At 43.9% G+C, this 11,214-nt stretch overlaps 1 protein-coding gene across 1 annotated transcript; it reads right to left on the bottom strand.

Annotated features, from left to right (window-relative positions):
• Positions 1-5,727: 5,727 nt before the first annotated feature.
• Positions 5,728-10,956, bottom strand: LOC120978909 (putative ferric-chelate reductase 1). Its single transcript, XM_040407331.1, has 5 exons — positions 10,871-10,956; positions 10,375-10,514; positions 8,581-8,672; positions 6,953-7,043; positions 5,728-5,860 (listed from the first exon to the last, which is right to left on the bottom strand). Exons 1-5 carry the CDS (start codon positions 10,908-10,910, stop codon positions 5,792-5,794), a joined length of 432 nt encoding a protein of 143 aa, XP_040263265.1. The 5' UTR covers positions 10,911-10,956; the 3' UTR covers positions 5,728-5,791.
• Positions 10,957-11,214: the final 258 nt, after the last annotated feature.

The following is an 11,214-nucleotide window of genomic DNA, read 5'->3' as shown; positions in this document are numbered from 1 at the left end:
GCTCGGAGGAAGTCCCCGGTGTCCTTGAGATACGTCGGAGTCCCCACAAGGAGTGGCCTGAGGAGCCAGTCCACATAGCCAGATAGTGGTTCCGTCACTGACCCAATCCCGGCCAATATGGGGCGGCCTGGGGGCTGGGTCAGCGACTTGTGAATTTAATTGCCTACCTGCCTCCTCCATATAATACTCCCTGGTCATCAGGACCACGTTCCCTCCCTTGTCGGCCGGCTTAATAATGATATTATCCTGTTGTTTCAACCACAAAAGGGCCCGATACTCTTCCCCAGTGACATTCGGGGGTGCTGCTGGGTAAATCAGCGCAAGTATCTCTCTCAACACCCGTTTGTGGAACAGGTCTATCGCTGAGCCTGCCGGCATGGGAGGAAGGAAAGTGGACCCGATGCCACTGGTATACTTATCTACCTTACTGCCACTACTGTCTAACGTGTCTGTCTCCATGCTACCTAGAAACTGGATACACTGTATCTCCTCTTCATTGAAGCGACCCTTAAGATGGAAATCGGTCCCTGTAATTGTCGCTGGGATTTCCCCTGGCAACTGAAGTGCATTGCTAGAGGGGGATTCAGCAAACATTTTTTTCAAGAATAATTTGCGGATAGACAGGAACAAGTCAATCTCAAAGTCCACAGGGCTGAACTGCTCAGCTAGGCTGAATCCCAACCCTCGATTGAGGAGGGGGATGCAGCCCGGGGGCAGTTCTAAGCCCGTGAGTCCTGCCGCAGATATCATTAAGCAGGTAATATATGAGAATTGGGACCTTCTAAAAGGGGATCCAGCTTTGAGTAACCTCTCTAGTCAGCGACCATTAGTCACATTTAGAAAATGCGCAACCCTTAAAGGGAACCTGTCATGTGGAAATTTGATTATAATCTAACTAATTATATACAATCATTAACTACTAAAAAGTGCCTTAGATGTATTCACTTACTGGTGTGACAGATGGTTACCTCATAATATACACACAAAGATGCCGCATGCCACATGCTAATGAGCTGATTTGAGTCCAGCGTGATGTCATTGAGTCCAGCGTATATTTAATTCAGAGCTATAGCCACTCCCCTGCCCACCTGCTGCTGGTTCATATGGAAACAAACTGTCACTCAGCAGCAGGTGGGCGGGGAGAGTCAGGAGATCATGAATATTCATGACTCATCATTATCAGCTGGAGCTTTTCAATACAAGATGTTGGCAGATTGACTGGGTCAATTAAAGAAAGTGACCCAGCATTGTGCTAAGAGAATGAATCACTTATTTATGTTGCCCTTAGTTAGGACACCATAAAACTGGTGACAGGTTCCCTTTGAAGATAAACTGGTGAATAGCGTATTCCGCACGTCTCAGGTGGAGACGTGGCTCACCAGCAAAAAACCTGAAGGCAATCATAAATGTGGGCATTGCTCTTTTTGCGCATTAAATGTGTGTAGTAAGTGGCTGCAAATAGGAGGGGTTCAACATGTGGTACGGGACTTCATAACGTGCCGGACACCCTATGTCATGTACGCCGTATTTTGTCCATGTAATAGATTCTATATCGGTAAAACAATTCGCCCACTCTTCGAGCGAATACAAGAACATGTCAATTCAGTTCGTTCAGGTAGAGGATGTCCCCGCCTGATTGAGCATGTCAGGGCCGCGCATGGTGGCCGTCCGCGTTGTCTTTCCTTTGCAGGAGTAGTACAGATTCGATCCATACCTAGGGGAGGGGATCGCCACCGGCTGCTCCTGCAGAGGGAAGCAAGGTGGATTCTTCTTACCAAAGCCACTGGCGCGGCAGGACTGAACGATAGGAACAACATGTCCGTGTTCCTTTAAGAGTGAGATGCCAAGAAATTCAGTTTCAGGTGTGAGCCAGTTTTTTGGATAATAGGCCTCAGGTCCCTTTAAGAGATTAACACCCTCGCGCCTAGCTCTCTCCTTATGGCGCTGTATAGACTAAGATTGTCACCATACAAAAGTGAATATTGCATGTAGAATGGCTGTATTGCCAGCGCAATTTAACCCAACCTTTGCTGCTTATTCATGTATCTGTGTGTTTTGTTTTTTTCTCTTTTCCCCCGTCATATATATGTTTTTACGTCACCCACTGGCGGCGCACAGCTGCTGCACATGATACCGGCTGTGGGGCGTCGCCTATATATGGCGCAGTATTGCGCTATGACGAGTAGAGCGGCCAGAAGAAGCGCGATACACTGCACGAAACGGCCGTAGCCGCTAATCATCTGCAGGAGCCTGTCCGTCCCAGCACCCCACTCACTTGGTCCTGAATGAAGGATTAATAAAGAGCAACATTTTGGATACTTCGGTGAGTGCCGCATACTTTCTTAGTTATTTCTTATACATTGTTGCTACTAAGATTGCACCTCAATCAACAATTTATAGGATCATCAAGAACTTCAAGGAAAGAGGTTCAATTCTTGTTAAGAAGGCTTCAGTGCGTCCAAGAAAGTCCAGCAAGCGCCAGGATCGTCTCCTAAAGAGGATTCAGCTGCGGGATCGGAGTGCCACCCGTGCAGAGCTTGCTCAGGAATGGCAGCAGGCAGGTGTGAGCGCATCTGCACGCACAGTGAGGCGAAGACTTTTGGAAGATGGCCTGGTGTCAAGAAGGGCAACAAAGAAGCCACTTCTCTCCAAAAAAAACATCAGGGACAGATTGATCTTCTGCAGAAAGTATGGTGAATGGACTGCTGAGGACTGGGGCAAAGTCATATTCTCTGATGAAGCCTCTTTCCGATTGTTTGGGGCATCTGGAAAAAGGCTTGTCCGGAGAAGAAAAGGTGAGCGCTACCATCAGTCCTGTGTCATGCCAACAGTAAAGCATCCTGAGACCATTCATGTGTGGGGTTGCTTCTCATCCAAGGGAGTGGGCTCACTCACAATTTTGCCCAAAAACACAGCCATGAATAAAGAATGGTACCAAAACACCCTCCAACAGCAACTTCTTCCAACAATCCAACAACAGTTTGGTGAAGAAAAATGCATTTTCCAGCACGATGGAGCACCGTGCCATAAGGCAAAAGTGATAACTAAGTGGCTCGGGGACCAAAACGTTGACATTTTGGGTTCATGGCCTGGAAACTCTCCAGATCTTAATTCCATTGAGAACTTGTGGTCAATCCTCAAGAGGCGGGTGGACAAACAAAAACCCACTAATTCTGACAAACTCCAAGAAGTGATTATGAAAGAATGGGTTGCTATCAGTCAGGAATTGGCCCAGAAGTTGATTGAGAGCATGCCCAGTCGAATTGCAGAGGTCCTGAAAAAGAAGGGCCAACACTGCAAATACTGACTCTTTGCATAAATGTCATGTAATTGTCGATAAAAGCCTTTGAAACGTATGAAGTGCGTGTAATTATATTTCACTACATCACAGAAACAACTGAAACAAAGATCTAAAAGCAGTTTAGCAGCAAACTTTGTGAAAACTAATATTTGTGTCATTCTCAAAACTTTTGGCCACGACTGTATATGATATGTAGATGCTATGACACAGCTCTGCCCTCAGCATGTCTAGCCCTGTTAATCAAGGGGAGGGGGGAGTGTAGCACAGGGGGTGTTATAAAGCAGCAATGAAATGATTCAGCCCCCACCTCCTGGTGCTCCAGGCAGTATGTCTAGTTTAATAGGGTAGATCCTGGTGACAGAGCCACTTTAAATAAAGGTACACAAAACCTGGTTACTGACAAATCAGTTCTTCTGATGAAAGATTAGCTAGTGTTAACCATGCCTCAATGTAAACATTTCAAAAGACCTCATAAGACATGTTAGGCTAGTTTCACACTAGCGTTTACCATCTTCCGGATGCTACCTGACACCCGCTGGCCCTATTGACTATAATGAGGACCGGCTGAGATCTGGTCACAACCTGGCAAACATGTCAAGAATCGGCTAGACGAAAACTGCTGCACTTAACGGTTTTCATCTGGCCGATTCTCTGCATTTTGCCTCTGCCGGTACCCTTTATAGTCAAAAGGGGCCATGCTTTGTAGGATTTTCCAGCTTCAGATTCAGACATCTCCAGCATACTGCTCCCTGTCAGACCAGCCTGCCGGAGATGGTAAATGCTAGTATGAAACTAGCCTTCTAGAGACACATGGAAGCTGGAAAATCCTATAAAGCATGGATATAACGTGGGTCTACATTATTTTACAGTTAGACAAATTGTCTACAAATGTAGAATATTTAGGACAACAGGCAATCATGAAAGAAGTATGAAAGAATCTAAGGGTAACAGCAAAAGACCTACTGAAGACTATAAACCACAGAAACCTCTGTTTATGTGTCCACTATTAGAAAAAACTGAAGGACACCACAAAGATAGTCACTGCTGCCCAAAAATCATTGCAGTGTGGCTCAAGTTTGTCCAAGACCACCCCGGATGGTGCACAATGCTTTTGGGAAATGTTTCATAGACAGATGAGACTAAAATGGAATGATTAGCACAAATGCACAACAATATATTTCGAGCATAGACAACACTGGACACCAACACCAAGTTTGGTCAGGGAATGTTTCCTGGAAGAATTTTTTTTGGAACACCCAAGAAAAACCAAAGATAATAAATTTCATTTCACATAATTCAACTTTGAGTAAAATTGTACAATTGTGGCCTTCACTTTTTCTGGGAACGCTAGTAACCTTTATATCTGCCGAATAGATAAATAAATCTATCCTCAAGCATTTTTTGACGGAAACGGGGTTGAATTGTAGTCTATTTGCATTGTACCAACAGAATCCTCCAGTATATTTAGATTTTCTCATATCATCTCTAATAAATTGACTATCCACCTTCAATTCACCAACCTTGTGCGGACAACTGTTGCATTGCTACAGTCTCCTGTAAGGTAAAGTTTTCAGCTGATGAGAACTTGTTGAAATCAGTTATAATCACATGTAGTGTGGACATTTTTGAAACCATTGAAGCTTTGTCCATTAGTGAATTAGAAACTGCAGCCTCTTATTCTGCAATACAGAGGTTTTGTATTACCATCCCTTTTCCTCCTTCAGGAGCACCTCCAATGAGCATTAACGGTGCCAAAGGATCCACCAAGCAATACCAAGCAGAATGGCCAGCTCAGTTTGGAAGCATTCAAGGCCAAGCACAAATGGTGGAGCACAGCCAGACAGGTAAGTTTTAGCATTGCGGAAGTGACTTCACATCTGCTCAACATACACCCACCATCCTTTCATTTTACAACATCTCATGGTTGCTATTTTGCTGACCAGCCCATAAGAATTGGTGTAATAGAAGTTGCTTCTTCTCTTCAGCTCTGAACACATTAGGTGGACATTCAGAGAGTGGAATGAAAAGGACACCATGACATCATGAAACCAGAATATCAAGACAGGAGCATTTTTAAAATGTTGGCAATCGAAAAATGTGTTTTGTGTGATCTTTTATGAAGTGTAGTGTGAAATTTCATTTTCAGATTTTTTATTTTTTTTTTGCATGTAATGCATACTTCATGTTACCTGTATTTTTTGCCCATTTTAACCAACGGTTATTGTTAAATTATAATTGTCTAAAAATACAATTTTAATATTTATTATACAATAATAATTGTGCAAATTAGAAAAAAAGAAATATGAATAAAATGTAGTACAAGTCAGGATTTGATCCAAGTAAGCTAACAGGCAATGAAAGGTACATGGTAGGATAATTCCTCTATTTAGGTATCTCTATCTTGAGGATTTAAATGTATGCTGATGATTCTGCTTTCTTGTATATTCCTCCACCCAAATGTGATGATCTTGAGATCTTCATTCAGTTGTTTTATAATTGTGTAAAGAATGTCAGCAGGATCCTGAACAATATTGATATGTATGTAATACACAGGGAAGCCTGAAAGACAAACCAAGGCACAATACATAATGGAAATGGAGAAACAAGACATGGTGGAATCTAGTGAGAAGCTTCAGTAGATGTTTCTTATCCACCCAGTATTTTATGCTTACAAGTTCAACCTGTATTATAAGGGTTTTTTTCTGGCCAGTAAAAAATTCTCTCAGCTGTGGAAAGAGTGACATGATTTTGTCATGTGCCAGCATCACAAGGATGGCACTTCATAGCAGGGGAAGAAATAGACAGCAAAAGAGTTCCTGTCCAAGAACAATGTAGTGTCCTTCAGCATGGATCAAAGCCATGCATCAAAGTTTGGCAGACAAACAACATTTATCACCTATCAACCCAGGTTGAATGGGATGGAACTGCAATACCTGACACAGACTATGGATAATAGTTTTACTGTTTCTGAATTTAAAAAAACTGACATTTTTCTAAGCTCATGCGACCTCTTGAGGCTTCAAAGTCACTGCACTATCTCATTTAATAGAGAATGGTGTATCTAGCAAATTTCTAAATCACTTCATTTAAATATGTCTGCATCCACTTGAAAATAAGTTAAAGTCATGGCCACAAGGGGTCCCCTGCATGTTGTCAGCAAGATCCATCCCTGGTTACAGAGACAGAATATGGCTGGCAGGAAGTGGGGGCCTGTCAGAGCTAGTTCAGATTGTGAGCCTGATAAAACAATTGCTTCTACGCAACTTCTGAACATTACAGGAGCCTTCTGCATTTCTGTAAGTGTGATCTCCAACTACTTAGCTTTTCTGTGAGCTCCAGAGCTGAAAACAAATGTAGTGGAAAGTACGGGAAGTGAGGTCACTGCATACTGTACACTTCTGGCAGAAGGGAGACACCCCCTGCTTGTAAGTGAAATGCATCTAGCTATGCAGCAAAGACAGGGCATTGTATGGCTGAAAAACACTAAGAAAACCCAGATATAACTCTTCCTTCACAGTTATGATTGTACAAAGCACAGCCATTATGCAAACTTTTTTTTTTTTCTAAACTCAGGTATGATTTGTAAAGTATGCTTTGGTCACTTGGTGGATTCTTAGTCACTCAGTGGAAAAAGTCTTAAAATTAAGTTACCATTATGTGGGATCCTCCAGAACCAGCATATGTGAGACTTGGTCCAGCAACATTTGTCCAGAAAATAGATGTATTTCTCACAACTGTGGCCCTAGAAGAAGTAAATGAAATGGTCTTACTATTTGAAGACCTGAGTATGTTCATTAGTTTAATCTATTGTAACGGGGAACCGGCGATGCACTTCCCCTCTGCAGCGCCGCCGGCATCCCGCGAGGACGGGGAGAACCCGGCTGCACACGCTTCCTGGGCGTGGCCGGCGTCCTCCATCCCCTAGGCAATGAGCATGTGGGGAACTGAGTGCCAATATTGATGAGTGCTCAGCTGTTCTGAGTTGCGGGGGATGGGTCATGTGAGGCTGGCCACGTCACTTGACCCATCAGGAGGACCTATTTAAACAGGTAACCTGCTGGCCACAGGTTGCCTGTGATTGGTCTTGCTACCCTTACCAGCAGTCTTCTATTGTGCATTTCTGTGTTCTTGGACCTCAGCTCTGTTTTTGATCTCGACCTTGTGACCTCCCTGGATTTGACGTGACCTCTTGGAATCTGACTCCGGATTGTGTTTTGACCTCGTTATTGTATTGCTCCCTGTTTTCCTGCGTGACCTCCTGGCTTTGACTTTGGCTTGCCTGACTCTGTTACGGTATTCCTCTTATCTTCTTAGGCCCCTGTATGTATATAAGCGAGGGACCACCGCCAAGTTGTACGCCGTCGGTTAGGATGGGCGGTGCAAGTAGACAGAGGTCCGGTGGAGTTTAGGACAGCACTTATCCCTCCCCTCTGTCATGACACTATTCTAGTTTGTTCGCAAAACTAGGCCCATTTACCCTATATTAGCCCAGTGGTCCGTGCCAGCGCTGCTGCCCCTGCCCGTGGGCAGGGGCTCCGGGCTACCTCTTTCCCTCCTGCTGCCATGCGCCGTGCTGACAAGCGCGGGCAGCAGGTAGCTTAACTGTTGCATCTGTGCTGCATGCAAGAGTTTACTTCCTGCTGGAGACCTGTACTGTTGTTAGGGCTTGCATGGGTGTGTCTCTCCTCACTTGTGAGGCAGCACGTACACGTCCTCTGTCTCACCAACCTATGTCTGGATTGCAGGAAGTATTTAAAGGTGCTTCCTAACACAGGAAGATGCCTGAGATACTCATGGTCACTAGCTTGCCTAGTTCCAAATGTGTAGGTGTTTTTCAAGTTCTGCTTTGCTGTGTACCGGACCCTGCTTTTGTAATTATCGGATTTTGCCTGTTTGCCGCCTGCCTCTGACCTTGGACTTCGTTTACGAACCATGCCTGTTTGCCACCTGCCTCTGACCTCAGACATCGTTTACGGACCTTGCTTGTTTGCCGCCTGCCTATGACCTCGGATTTCATTTACGGACCTTGCTTGATCTCTGCCTGCCCTGATCGTGTACTTCCCCTCGGTGCTTGCAGCGGTATCTATGACCACCTGGTCAGCTGCCACTGACTTGGGGACTGCTCTGGAGTGGCAACTGGAAACTACCCTAATGGCCCAAGCCTATCCTCACCATCAGAGACTCTAGTGAAGACCAGGTAGTTGCTTAGTCATGCCCTCCAGAGTATAGCCAGTCAGTGGCGCAGTAGGTCCACGCCCGCTTGCATAACACCCTATTACCTGAGTTGGATGTTTGAGATGTTTTTCCCTGGTGCGATCCAGGTCACCTCCACACTAGTTTTGGTGTTGTCAGATGTGTGACTCACTGCACTCTGTAAAAAATATGTAACATTTAGATGGTTATAATAATCTTAATTCAATAAAATACAAAATTTTACATTAACAAACTGAAATGCTGTGGATTTCCTACTGCAGATTTTCGTGTAATAAATCCACAGTATTTTACAGCACCAGCAAAGTGGATGAGATTTTAGAAATTGTAAAAAATTTGCAACGTAATTTGCTGTGCAGATTTGAGATATGCAGCTTGTCAATTTATACTGAGGGTTTCCCATGTGAATTTCATCCTTTGCAATGGAGAGGGTGAAATCCACAGTCATCTGTGTGGCAAAAAACGCATACAATACATGCAGTTTTTGCCATAGTTTTTGCCACAGTTTTGGCAAAGTACGCAACAGGATTTTTTGCTGTATTTTTCATCACATGTGGTTATATACATTTTCAGTCGCTGTAGGCCAAATGCCCCCTATATACATACATACTCAGCTTGGCACAGCTGAGCACGAATGTATATTCAATTGAGAAATGTTAGAAAGTCACTGTCAGTTGGCTTTGCTGGTGGCTTATCCCTTAGGACAAGCATGCTCAACCTGCGGCCCCACAGCGGTTGTAAAACAACTCCCACAATGCCCTGCTGTAGGCTGATAGATGTAGGCTGTTCAGGCATGCTGGGAGTTGTAGTTTTGCAACAGCTGGAGGGCCGCAGGTTGAGCATGCCTGCCTTAGGAGAACAAAAGAATCGGACATTAAAACTGAAAGTGCCTGATCCTTCTCTCATCCATTACCAGCTGCAGTGTGGAAGCATTTTAGTGTCAATACCCTGTCCTCACAACCTTCTGTTAAACTTCATACAGATCACCACTGGTCATCTGCAGGAGAATACAGGCATGGCAATGAATCATATCACACTTGTTCTCGTGGGGTTGTGAAGTGCTATTGACATCATACATGTTGCTTCTTTATATACTTTGTATATCACTCATAGGAGATAGGTATATTGTCATTTTTACAAGTTTCTATCTCTGGTTATATTAATAGCTCTTACTGATTAAATGCAGCCTTAGGCTACTTTCACACTGGCGTTTCTGGGTCTGCTTGTGAGATCCGTTTCAGGGCTCTCACAAGCGGCCCAAAATAGATCAGTTCAGCCCCAATGCATTCTGAATGGATAAGGATCCATTCAGAATGCATCAATTTGGCTGCGTTTGGCCTCCGCTGCGTTTTTTAGACGGTCACTAAAACGCAGCTTTCAGCGCTTTTGTGACCGTCTGACTATGCAGGGCCTAACGGATCCGTCTAGACTTACAATGTAAGTCAATGGGGACAGATCCGTTTTTCACTGACACAATATGGTGCAATTCAAAACTGATCCGTCCGCCATTGACTTTCAATGTAAGTCAGAACAGATCCGTTTTGACTTAGACTTTTTTTTTTATGAATAATGCAAACGGAACCGTTATTAACGGATACAAGCGTTTGCATTATTCGTGGTGATCCGTCTGTGCAGATACAAGACAGATCCGCACCGAACGCCAGTGTGAAAGTAGCCTAAGTCAAGTTCACAAAAACAGACTCGCTGCAGAAATATCTGCAACTGAAAAATCCATTCCATTCATCTGAATGTTCGAGCAGCATGTACAAGCATTTCTACAAGTCCTAGTCTGACAAATGGGCCAGTGACAGAAATTTCTGCAACAGGTTAGAATTTTGGAGAAATTTACCCTAAAAACTCACCGCAGCAGTGGTGCAAGTTAGGGTCTGTACTTCTGAGCCACTGATTTGGAATGAGCCCAGAGGAGTGTTACTGTCCAGTTCACGGGCTTGGATCAGAAAACCTTCGATAGGGTACTCTTGTGATGTATTTTGGAGTGTGACTGTTACATAATATCAAGAAATAGAGGGTTTAGTTATATGACAAAAAAAAACTGTAAACCCCTTGAAGACATAGTCAGTGTATAAGGTGCCCGTACACATAGTAGCTTTTGCCACAGAGTTGAGAATACTCAGCCAAAACCATATGGGAATTGTCAGACAAAGTGTGAAAAAAAATTGCTTTACTTATTAGAAAAATGCATCGGAAACCACAGAGATTCGCAGTAAAACCATATACAGTTTTGGTTACGAGGCCCTCGCCTGCATAGCAAAGAATCGGGCACCCTCATGTTCCAAGTGTCCTAAGTGCATCTGCCTTGGTGGTGGTGCCTGTCAATTTATTAAAGACATTTATTACCTGTGATTTTCTCTCCTGACAGGTAACTGGTTTTTGACATGGTCAGAGTGTAAGGGGCACTGCTGTTCTGAGCTGGGAAACCATGGTTGGGTATCATTTCCACACAGGCTGCTTCAACTTTACCATTGGGATAAGCAGTGACTTGGAGAGGAAACAGGACAACAAGGGTGACCACAGTGTGTCGGAACGAAGGATTCATCTAGAATAGAAACAACGTTCTTAATTACATTTCTGGGTGGAAAAGTAATAACACTTTTATAATATTTTTATTATTTTGTTTAACGGAAATCTCCTTTTAAAGGGGTTGTACCACATTTTTAAGTTATCCCCTGGCTATCTCTGGC

The sequence above is a fragment of the Bufo bufo genome, chromosome 9 (genome assembly GCF_905171765.1).
Source record: "Bufo bufo chromosome 9, aBufBuf1.1, whole genome shotgun sequence".
NCBI classification, from domain to species: domain Eukaryota; kingdom Metazoa; phylum Chordata; class Amphibia; order Anura; family Bufonidae; genus Bufo; species Bufo bufo.
Note: the sequence above shows the minus strand (reverse complement) of the source record. Positions and strands in the feature narration are given on the sequence as shown.